Below are 12,011 nucleotides of genomic sequence, written 5' to 3'. Positions count from 1 at the left end.
TGGCTGGCCTGAAGACTGAGCCACACCCTATCAAACATAGACCTGGGATTGTGATCTCACACCTGGGACCTGTGCTGGTTGCTGGAGCTTGCAGGACTGGATTGAAGAGTGAACCACACCCGTTAAAAAAGCTCTCACTGGTACAAAATGCATCAGCCCATTAGTTTAGCAAGGCAGGTTGCTGAGACCACATCGCTCCGCTGTACGGAAATAGGCTTGGGGGCCTTCAGAGAGCAAGTTACATTCCCTGATTCTCATAGTTTGTCTGCCCCAACCCCAGCCCTTCAGCCTAAGTTAGAGCTGCTTAGGGACTGCTCTAACCACTGCCAGCTACCTGTGGTCCCTACAGGACCACACAACATGTGAGAAATGATGGAGTGCAGCTGTGCTGCACCTGCTCCCCTGCTCCCAATTAACCCCTCCCATCCTCCACACTGCAGGAAGGACAGTTGGTGCAAAAACTGGCAACACTACTGTCCACCTGCTCAGTGCTCCTCCATGCCGGGGGAATTCCCTGCTGGCCAAATCCTGAGTGGCCAGAACCGGGGCAGAGAGACTGGACCATTGCATTCTGTTTGGGGAAGTCTGCGGTCTCTTCCTCTCTCAGGAAAGGGGCTGTCTGAGATCACTGAGCACGCCCTACAGGCTGAGGACAGGGGGCCTCCACTCCAAAGGGGGTGTTGTTATGTGGGAGATGCTGACCAGAGAAGAAAGGCTCTTACAGAGCCACAGCACTGTCTGGTCTAATCAGAAAACAAGCATTTGTCTCTCATCTCAACATTTCTCTTCTCTGCCTCCCTCTTTCCTCTCTTGGCACCCTCCTCTTTCTTGGAGCCCCTCCCTTCATTGCCAGAGCCTCTTCCCAGCAAAGCTGAACAAGTCTTCTCCAAGCCATTGCAAGCGGCTGCTTTTTCAACCCCGGCCTTTGAAGTCCTTCCGGAATATCATCAGCATATCATTGCCTGCAAGGGGGAGCTTTGGTTTGAAAATCCAGACAGGACAATGCATTTCTGTCTTTGTCAAGAGTGCACAGCCCAGGGGCAAAGTGGGGTTGGCATGGATGAACATGCAGGTGCTGTGGAGGAGCAGAAACCACAGCCCGGCTAGGCTAGGCACAGGCCTAGTGGAGTGGTGAATAGCAGCTGTAACTCAGCAAGGGTATCAGGCTGTCTCACTCACAGTACGGGCACATGCATGTGGCGTCTTGCACTCCAGTTCTTCTCTCACCTAGTGAATGGAGCAGCATTCACACCCACCTCTGAGGGAAGTGGAAAAAGCATCATCCCCCTGAGTCTTTGTCAACGGACCAGACAAAACAGAGGACAGTCTAATGTAGCGGGGAACGGCACAGAGAACTGAACAGATTGTTCCCATCGCTAATTCCAGCTTATGCTGCCAGGGGTCAATTCAACAGCAAGGTCTTAAGAAATAAATGCAAGTTTATGAACAGGTCCTCATCCTGCCTGGTTCAGTGGGTATGAAACACAACAGTTGTGAGTTGGGTGGCGCACGCCCCCTTTGCACAGGTGCAGATGACTGCACAAGGCAGCAGGGGCCAGGTGTGCAAGGGGTAAGTGGAAGCACTGGGAGCCTTCCCTGTCCCACCTTGTGCACCCAGAGATAGCCGCATTCCTGTGCTCAGGACAGTTCCGGGGCTGCTCCCTGCCAGTGCTCTTGGGTGGAGGGCCCTGAGCCCTAGTGCCCTAAGCACCAGCCCACAGAGCAAGCCGGGCAGAGCAAGCCCTTACCCATACGCAAAGTAGGCAGCTGCGTAGGGCACCAGGAAATTTGGGGCGCCACATTTCCTGGTGCGCTGCACAGCTGTGTGCTGCTCCAGCCCCTGCTTTGGCTCTTCCCCAGGGCCCCCGCCCCTCCTCTGCCCCAGCCCCGCCCCTTCCCCGCCCCCACTCCCCTGAGTGCTGCAGCCGGGCTGGGCCCCTGCACTCACCGGTGGCAGGAGTGCAGCGACCCGGCTTCAGCCACGCTGCCGGTGAGTGCTGGGGGGTGGTTCCCCCCTGCCCCTCAAGCCAGCCCCTCCCCCGCAGAGGCCTGGGGCCATCCCACCTGCTCCCCCCCCCCACAGAGGCCTGAGGGCACCCCCCAGCCCTCCCTGCCACAGGGGGGCTGCATAGGGCCCCAGAATTGCTAGGGACGGCCCTGAAGCCGGTGCAGCAAGTCACACCATCATCAAGGCTAGTGATGCCTATTCTCTCTGGTAAATTGTGTGGGAACATCACACATCCCAGGGGTAGCCGGGCTCCCACATGCTACCAGATAGCTGCTCGGGAGACTGCATGTGAGGAGATACCTGGCCAGGAATCTCTCATTGGAGCAGAACCTCTCTAAACAACACATGTACCTTTCTGCAGATGCTCCACTTGCCTGTTGTCTGGGGTCTATGGGGGATGACAGCCAGATTGCCAGAACCCTGCAGCTTCCTGGAATCCCCTGGAAACCCATTCCCAAGGGTTCCCCCAGTTCTAGCAACTTGTGTTCAATGCCATGTAACATGGGTCTCAGCTTGGTTTGTTCCAACAGGGCATATCCCAGGGTCAGGTATTCTCAAAGATTTTGTGGATGCTGTTGAGGTGCTTGCTCCACTGGGACTGAGAACAGTGCTGATATTCAGCGAGCACCGAAGACTGGCTACAGGCTAGAGAAAATAGGGGCCAGACTAGATACTTTGATCTTAATAAAGCCATTGTGATCATCTAGTTTGACCTCCTGCATAACAAAGGCCAGAGAATTTCATCCGCTGATTCCTGCACCCTGCCCGGAACATCTCCCTGAGCTAGAATGAAGCTCTTAGTCACAGATCCAGACTTGGTGACCAAGTGATGCCAAGTGTTGGAGAATTGGACACATCCCTTGGGAATCTGGTCCAGTGGTTAATTATTCTCTATGTTATCTTATTTCCCATTTGAACTCTGCTGAATTCACCTTCCAGCCATCGAGCCTGGTTCCACCTTTAACAGTGAGAAATCTCCCCATGTAGGTACTTAAAGGCCATGATCAAGTCACCTCTTAACTGTCTCTTTGATAAGTGAAGTAAGTAACCATTGGCACAGATTCCCAAGGGATGGGCCCAGACGCGCTCACCCTGGCTTTGTTTGAGCTGGCTCGTAAAGCCTGACAGACTGGCCTGCGGCAGCATGGGCACCGTCCTGGGCTAAACCCATGAGCACACACTCAGCGGGTTGGGCAGGATTGTGAGCGAGTGGCTATCCCGAGCCGCTGCCTGTGTGGCTGTGGGCACACTGCTATTTTTAGCAGGCTAGCTCAATCAAAGCTAGCGGGGGTATATTTACCCAAGCTGAAAACTCTACCTCCCCAGCGCAGTGTAGACGTATTCTCATTGGCTCACTGTCTGGCAGGTTTTTTTGCCCTCAGATCAGGCTTGTAGCTTCTACTCTGCCCCCTTTCCAGTATTTCAACATCCCTCTTGGAGAGCGGCCAATAGGATTGGATTCCGCACTTGTGCACTGGTCTCACCAACGCCATATGCAAAGGTAGCGCCAACTCGCTGCTCCCCTGTGATGGTCCCGTTTGCCCCTTTTGCCCCAGCATTGCACTGGGAGAGCACGTTCAGCTGGTTTCTGCCATCAGCACTTAGGCTTTTTGAGAGTCACTGTTTTTCCGGATCTAGTCCAGCCCCCTGTAAGTGTGGCCAAGGCAGGAAACCAGGAGGGACTGGGGAAGACGATAAAGAACAAGAGACGACATTTGGATGTCAACTGCCTGAGACACCTGACCAGGAATCTTTTCTTGTATTTTCTTTTCTCGTGGAGCTTCTTACTGTAAACCCACCTTTCCCTGGTTTTGTCTTCCCCCTGGGCACAAATGCTCTGGATATGTATCTGACCTGTTCGGAGCGGGGGCTAGTCACAGCGCAGCCCTCCAACACAGGGCAGCTCTGCTGTTCCTAACTGAGGCCCTAGCTCAGTTCCCTGGGATTGACAGGCATCTGGAGCACGCCCGGAAAGGCGAGCGTTCTGCTCTGCAGTGTGTCCCCAGGAGGGGTGCAAAGATGGCTTTATGGGCTTTCCAGGGGCCAAAACATACTCTGGAATAAGTTACAGCAGCCAGGTGCTGCTCTAAGTTACTGCAGACCAGACCAGCAGCTCTCCAGCACTGGGAGCTATGAGCTTGCCCCCAGGCCACCCCCTCCCAGCCCAGCCCTGGTCCCAGCACACCCCATGTTTGTGGCAGTCCTGCTCTGTGCGTGACCAGGCAGATTTCCCTCTGTCAGCTGCATTGCATTAACAGCTCCTATACACCATGGCCATGGTGATGGAGGGGACTGGTGTGGGGAAAGTCTCTGTCCTTCTTGAAGCTGGTCCGGTGGGGTGGTGATGGGAGCAAGTCCAGACCTAGACACGACGGAGTCATTTCCCCACTCTCTGCTGAGCTCCCAAACACCATCCCAGCATTGGACTGAGTGTTCAGAGATACTCTCTTGCAGAATGCGCCCAGGTCTGTTAGGGATTCACAGCGCTTTCTCCAAGTGAATGTCTGTTAGCCCCAGTGCCCAGGCTAAATTCCAAGGCAACGAGCTACAGTCTGTTCAGCTAAATTCCCCTCTCCCTGCATTTGGCTTCATGACTTGCCCCTACACTGTTAGGCAGTATTGCTGACATGTTTACAGTGGCTGCTGAGTTCCACTCCAGAGGTGGCTGTATTGTGATGAGTAACATGATCACTGTGTAAATGTCTGCTCTGTAAAGTGTCTTGCTCCTGTCAATAAATGGATATGAGTAGTGATACTTAGTACTAGACCAGAGGCTGAGTGAGGGGCTATGTCTGGGGACATGAGTTCAGTCTGGACAAGGCAGGTCAGACCCTACATGCAGTGTTTGTCTTTCTCTCCTCCCAGACCTCAGCGACCAGCTCCTGGAAGTGGTGGGTCTCGAGGGAGCGATGGAGATGGGGCAGATCTACACCGGACTGAAGAGTGCTGGAAAGAGACTGGCCCAGTGTTCATCCGTCACCATCAGGTAATGTCTCAGCCCTCAGCCCCTGATCCGGCTCTTAATCATGCCTGCTAGAACATGGCAAATGGCTGTGACTATGTGAAAGCATGCTAACAGATACATTGCTACATCCACCACCTGTCCGAGGCTCTGCTGAAATCCAGTTACCACCCCACCTGCCTCCCCTTCACCCGCTAATCCTGTAACTCCAATTCCTGCAGGTTTGCTTGTCTGGCATGATTTATTTACAGTGTCGTGGTGTCCGCGTTGGTCCCCAGATATGAGTGAGACAAGGTAGATGAGGTAATACCTTGTATTGGACCAACTTCTGTTGGTGGAAGGGTCAAGCTCGAAAGCATGTACCTTCCACCAACAGAAACTGATCCAATAAAAGACGTTACTCCCCTGCCTTGTTTCTCTCCTGAGCTATGTATGGGGTTTGTACAGCACCGAGCACAAAGGGCTCATTGGCCATGAATAGGGCTCCTAGGACCTATGGTGATACAGCTACCCCGACAATATTTAGTGTAAGACTTTGCCACTTATTGCTCAGGAGTCTATTGGCCACAGTGTCTCTCTTTATATTTGCTCAGTTCTTTTACTAGGGTGGGATGGTTTGGTTAGGTGGGTTGGGTTGGTTGGTTGGTCAGACAGTCATTGACAAGATCGTTTTTCTCTCCTTCATAGTAAATTGGTGCCGTGTTGTATTTCCCAGCCCTTAGATACCTCCCTAGTTCTCAGGGACTCTTCAGCGATAGTTGTTAGTGGGTTTGTGCATTTGTTGGCTGGGCTTCCTTTTAGGAAGCCGTCCTTGTCACCCACTCATTGTGTGAGCCAAAGCCTGAAGGTCTACTGCTTACTTGGGCAAAGTTTGCCCTGGCGTCAGTGGCAGTTTGACTGACTCAGATGCAGGAAACAGGGTGGAAGGACTGCAGGATGTGGCCAAGTGTGTTCAGATCGCCCCTTCCTTACTTCCGATCAATAGCTGGTTTGTGGATTAGTCATTATTGAATGGGCAAAAATGTTCGGATGGGTGCCCCAAAACTATTAGCGGATTTCATACAAATAGTTTCAGCCATTCACAAAATGGCTGGAGGAGGCGGTGAGGGTGTGTCCATTGCTGCCCTCCCTTCCCCTTACAACTTTTCACCCAGTGGATAGGGTAGTCACCCAAGAGATAGGTGACCCGGGTTCTTTATCTCCCTCCTTCCAGTCATTGGTGACATAACCTTCCAGCATCTGCCTTGAGAGAGGCGTTTTCAGGATAGGGGTTCCCGCCCCTCAAATCTGTGACCAGTTTCCCATGCAGCCGCATTAGCCTCCCCTTGTTCCTGACACCCTGCTTTGTCAGAGGGATGGCAGACTACTGGGCCTTAATTAGGGTGTCCTGTAGGGTGCTTCCGCCTTCATTCTCACTCCTGGATTTTAGTACTTCATCCCTTTCCCCAAGCCTTACAGACTGCAAAATACACTTCCACCTCGGCCGAAATGCCGCTTGGCTGTGCTTTCCCATAGACTCAGATCTCAGTATCAGTCCTGATCACTCAAAACCCACACACCTTCCACCCCACTGACACAGATCCCAGATCTGCCCTTCCCCGGCCCAGACTGTAACCCCTAATGCCATGCCCACATTTACAGCCAAGGGTGCCTCTCATCCACGGACACCTCCCCCTAGAGTTTATCATCTCCACAACGCCTCACCTTTTTTTACCTCCTTCCACTGAAGCATCAGGAATGGCCCGGCTGGAGCTGGGATACTGGATGGGGCCAGGCCTCTGAGGTGGCACCATGCTCAGGGTCTAACTGATCGCCGTGTGGGATCGGGAAGGAATTTTCCCCCAGGTCAGACTGGCAGGGACCTTGGGGGGAGGGGGCGATTTTCCTTCCTCTGCAGCACATGGGTGCAGGTCACTTGTCAGGATTATCTGGGTCTCTCTCCCGTAATCATTTACCTGACCCTGAGTGGGCCTCGGGCACTGGTGCACTTCGGGCCCTCCTGTTCTCTGCCTGTGACACATCCTATTCTAGTGTCACGGCAGCTGTAATAGTTTGGTCTCATGTCAGCGGCTGGGTTTGGTGCATAGATGCTGAGTGTTGGTGGGGGCCTGCGCTATGCAGGAGGTCAGACTGGAGGATCTGGTGGTCCCTTCTGGCCTTGAACTCTATGACTGTATCAAACCCGTGGGCAGAGGCAGTGACAGACGCAGCGGCAAAACTAAGAGCGTTCAGCAAAGGTGCAAGGAAGGAGTGGAGAGGATCCATGGACAGGCTACTGACCAGGGAAAGTGAGTGATCAGATCCAGTGCCAGACGCAGTAGCTCATAAAACAAGGTGCAATTTTTGGCATGATGCCTTGAGCCTGGGGCATTACATCAGTCTCCCGCATGGATTTCATGTGCCCAGGGCTTGCAGTTCAGGGCATGTTTTCACTAAGAGCTGCTCCAGTGCATGTCCTCCGTGTCTCCTCCCACTCCTCCGGGGAAGGTCCATAAACTGCAGGGCCCTCGGTGCAGACTGCCTGGAGAAAGGCAGCCCCTCCTGTGTTCTCACACTGTGTTTTGTTTGTTTGTGGGTTTCAGGACAACAAAGCTGTTGCCCATGCAGGTGGATGGAGAGCCCTGGATGCAGCCTCCCTGCACAGTGAGTACACAATTGGCAGCAGGGCGGACCGGACAGGGGCACCAGGACAGGACCCACATCAAAAGCAGCGGCTGATGGTTGGGTGATTTTCTCAGTGAAGGGATTTGTAATCCAGAGAAAATTCCCAACATGATTCAAATACTTGACTGCATCGGTCTCTTTTTCCCCCTCCCCCATGACTGGAAGGGACATCACCCCATTGCCACCTCCCTAAGCCATTGTCTCCTGGCAATTCTCCCCTCACCCCCTGCAGAAGAGGGCTGGATACAAGCCTCTGAAGCCCAAGCAGTGTGACGCTCCTCCAGCCCCTGTAGCCTCAGCAAGAGCACAGCAGGTGGCCCTTTTAATTAAAAAAAACATTAAAAATTTGACTTAAATTCACAAGCTCTTGAGTCCCGACCTTCAGCATGTGTACCGCTGAAGTGCGGAGCAGGAAAGAGTGCTGATGTCTGGGTTGATCCATTAGGGGGTGTGACAGGATGCACTGGGCCCTTTGAGGCCCCCTGCTGGAGGCCTCATGGTCCTGCCACACACAACCCCAGAAAAAGAAGCAGTGTAGGTGGGTCCTCCAGGCCTGCCTCGATTGGCTGCAGGGAAGCAGCCAATCAGAGTGCAGCAGGCTTAGATAAAAGGAGCAGGAGGGCCTGAGTAGCTCAGTCACTGGTTGAGACCAGAAGGTGAGGCAGGCTATGAGACTGGGGAGAGACCCCTGGACTAGGGGTGAAGAGGCAGGAGCTATGTGGGAAGTGGCCCAGGGAATAGCAGCAGCAACTATTAAAGGAAGCAGCAGATGGCTGCTATTTGTAGGTCCCTGGGCTGGGACCTGGAGTAGAGGACAGATCCGGGTCCCTCCTCCGGACACTGGGGAAGTGGCCTAAGCTCCAAGAAGGGGTAAGACTCAGTACTAAAAGCCCACGAAAGGAGCTAGAATTTAAACAGGCCTAGAGATGGGGCTGAAGATCCCGGAGGGGTCAACCATTGTTGGACTGTGTTACCCCAGAAGGGGTTCCTTCATGCGTTCGACTGTGTGTGACTTAGCCAGAGGGCTCGTCCACTGAAGACCCGCCTGATGAGGATAACAGCCAATAGGGCACCAGGAAAAGAGTGCAGGTTCACATCCAGCCAACAGGAGGTGCTCACGAGAGGGGAGCGGCTCCCCTCATGGGGTTTCTGAAAGGCCTAGGCTAAAAAATAAACCAGGGGTAAAAGGGGGGGGCTAATTTCAGGTCCTGGCTCCCCTCTATTAGGACAGCACAGATTAAGCCGAAGTACCCCAAGTGACTCCCTCAGTTGGGAGCTGTACAGGGTCCAGGTCAAGTGTCGGCTCCCCGTGCCTCGCTGTCCAGATCCTCCTTCTTGCTATTTCTAATGAAAACAAGTAGCTATAACGGGCCCAAGCCTTGGGGGTGCTTGTCTGCACAGCTCTTTTGACTCAGTGGAGCAAGGCTGGGGATCTGGCCCTGGAGCAGATGGGGCCTTGGGGGCTCTCTCTGTACAGAGTAAAGGAGCAGTAAAATGCACAGCTGAAACTTTGGGCTTTATACTTCACCTTCCCATCCTCCTGCCGATGCAGGCCAGCACCGCTGGTTGGCACAGCCTTAAATGAGAAGAAAGAATTTGGGAAACAATGGCTTTTAGCTGCCAGCAGAAAACTCAGGTCACTTTGCATTTTGGCTTCTTTTCCATGTGTCTTTTTCTGCCCCACGGCTGCCACACGCCTCAATATCTTCAAGGCTCTGACATCATAACCAAGATTTTTCCAGGCAAGAAATGCTTGTCACGATGTCACCGCCCGCCTGAGCCAGCTGCAGTGTCCCCCAACCTGTTGTCCCCGGAGCGGAGTGTGCTGCCCATGGTGGCCCTGCAAGAAGTGCTGGCTCTGAAGCAGGGCACCAGCCTCGCCCCACATTGCATAGTGCTGTTCCTGGTTAGATTCACTGCACATAGGCACAGGCTGTCTCAGCATTGCTCTGATTTCAGCAGATCTCCCAATAAACTCTCCCCTTCGTTTTAATTCAAACAAGTCAGATTTTTCTTCCCTTCGGCGCAGTCTGTTTGCAGCCGAGACAGAGTCCTACGCTGCCTGGGACCAGCCCCAGAAGCGTGGGGCACTAAGCAAGGAGAGGAGTGCTGACCCAGTGCCCCCTCCCCCCCCCCCCACACATACAGCTGCCTCCGCTGGCCTGGTTCATAGCTGCTCTGTCCCAGGGCAGGGTGCGGTGCACATGCCATCCAGCCACCTTGCGGTGGATCATCCCAGGACACCGACCCCACTGCAAGGGCTGAATGTGACCGCACAGTGAACACACATGACCTGGCCTGCTGTGCCTGAACGGGGCCATGGCACCAGCTCTCCTCTCCCCTGCCCCCACCCCCCCGTGTGAGAACACAATGCCTCTGCGCCTAAAGTGGTGCTTTTGAGTTTCCTGGTGGGCGGCCTCAGAGCCCTGGCAACCTGCTATTTTTGTCACTGCCGCACGTTAGACTCACTGCAGTGATTGCGCTCGAGAGGATGGAGATTATTAAAGCGCCTTGCTGGGGACCGGCTCTCCGGGGAGAGTGGGTGTCCCGGCCCGGAGGCTCCAGAGTGCTCTGGCCCAGGATCCCAGTATGATCCAGAACGACCCCACACCTTTGCTCCGTGGCATTGGTTCCTGCTGGCAGCTCACAAAGAGACACATCCCACACATGCACTCACAAAGCTAGGAAGCCCTTAATCTACCAAGTCCCATATCCCTGACCCATGAAGAGCAGGCTCTTTAAAGGGATGCTGCCAACCACTGGCTGGAGGGAGAATTGCATTTAACTCTCACGTCTGCTATTCAATTATTACATCTAGACCAGCATGGCATATTTTAAAGAAAAAAAAAACATATTTAAACTGCAGGGATATTGGATGGAATTTCTAAAAGCACCCAAATGACTGAGGAGTCTAATTCCCACTGACTGTGGATGAGACCTGAGCTCCTCAGACCCAGATCCTCCAAGGTACCTAGGTGCATAAACCCCATTGGTTTCAGTGATCAAAATACTTTGGCGGATCTGGGCTTAGATGCCTAAGTCACTGCTGAAAATGGGACCTGGGCTCCTAAATCTCTTTGGTGCTTTTCACAATGCTCCCCATTATCAAGCTACTCAATACTCAGGTTTTGGACTCAGCTGACTTGATCCTGCTGTGGAAATGCTGCTAAACAGAATCCTGTGAGCCATTCACCCCCATCCAGGTAACCCCTCCCTGGTCTAGTCAAGGCTGTTCCATCGTGCTGTGGCCCCTATGCCAGCAGCTTCACCCATAGCAATTCCACTTTTTCCTCAAAAGCCTGTGTCAGGAACCACAGGTTCCCCTTCAAGAGCCATGTGATAGTGGGGTTAAAGGCCAGGGGTACGGTTTTACTCTCACATAGGTCCGGTTTCAGTCTTTTACGCTGCTGTGCAGTAGAGAACGCTGGCAAAGTCTTGCTGTGGCTGGCGTTGGAAGAGCTGCCAATTGCATCTCCACCTGTGGCATTGAAAACCAGCCACTTTGTTTAAGAGTAAAGTGATGCCTGTATTCTAGAGGAGCCAGATCAGGAAGAGTTTTGGTGCAAAGGGAGGCGCTGCTGGGTGGGGCACTAGCCTTCTAGCGCTTAGGCTTCTAATGTAACTTGGCCCATCCGTGGAAGTGTGTTTGGTGGATCCATCCTAGACATCATTGTTGACATCACAAAAGCCCACTGCCATTTGTCATGACTGGCAGTCTTTGCTGAGGAGACTAGAATAGCAAGGAAGCGTTATTTACTCCTTCTCATAACACACGAACTAGGGATCACCAAAATGAAATGAATAGGCAGCAGGTTTAAAACAAACAAAAGGAAGTATTTTTTCACACAACACACAGTCAACCTGTGGAACTACTTGCCAGAGGATGTTGTGTGAAGGCCAAGACTATAACAGGATTCAAAAAAGAACTAAATAAGTTCATGGAAGATAGGTCCATCAATGGGTATTAGCCAGAATGGGCAGGGATGGTGTCCTAGTCTCTGTTTGCCAGAAGCTGGGAATGGGTGACGGGGGTGGATCACTTGATGATTACCTGTTCTGTTCATTCCCTCTGGGGCACCTGGCATTGACCACTCTCGGAAGACAGGATACTGGGCTATATGGACCTTTGGTCTGACCCAGTATGGCCATTCTTATGTTCTTAAGAATGATGTGGACCAGGACAGAGATGAATGGACAGAGCTGTGTGTTGGAGAGAGGAATGCAAACCCATGCACCTCATCCAGGCTTTCTGTCCCTGATAAAATGTCAAGTGAATTACAAGAGTTTGAGTCTTAGGAAGCCAGGAGCTGATTGGCTCCTGGTGCTACTGTTGCCCTCTGGTCAGCGTGGGTTAGGTGTCCAATCCAGAAATGAGCT

The 12,011-nt window shown here is 53.0% G+C and overlaps 1 protein-coding gene across 6 annotated transcripts in view; it reads left to right on the top strand.

Annotated features, from left to right (window-relative positions):
• The window catches only part of DGKG (diacylglycerol kinase gamma), a 206,064-nt gene that overhangs the window by 182,155 nt on the left and 11,898 nt on the right, over nucleotides 1-12,011 (top strand). For all 6 annotated transcript variants that reach the window (XR_007358332.2, XR_012669917.1, XM_048863172.2 and 3 more), the window contains 2 exons: nucleotides 4,874-4,994; nucleotides 7,553-7,613. Coding sequence is in view for 4 of the 6 variants with exons in the window: in XM_048863172.2 (XP_048719129.2) it covers nucleotides 4,874-4,994; nucleotides 7,553-7,613 (182 nt within the window). In the remaining 2 variants the exon portion in view is untranslated. The remainder of the gene's footprint in view (nucleotides 1-4,873; nucleotides 4,995-7,552; nucleotides 7,614-12,011) is intronic.

Source organism: Caretta caretta, chromosome 9 (assembly GCF_965140235.1).
Source record: "Caretta caretta isolate rCarCar2 chromosome 9, rCarCar1.hap1, whole genome shotgun sequence".
Classification (NCBI taxonomy): domain Eukaryota; kingdom Metazoa; phylum Chordata; order Testudines; family Cheloniidae; genus Caretta; species Caretta caretta.
Note: the sequence above shows the minus strand (reverse complement) of the source record. Positions and strands in the feature narration are given on the sequence as shown.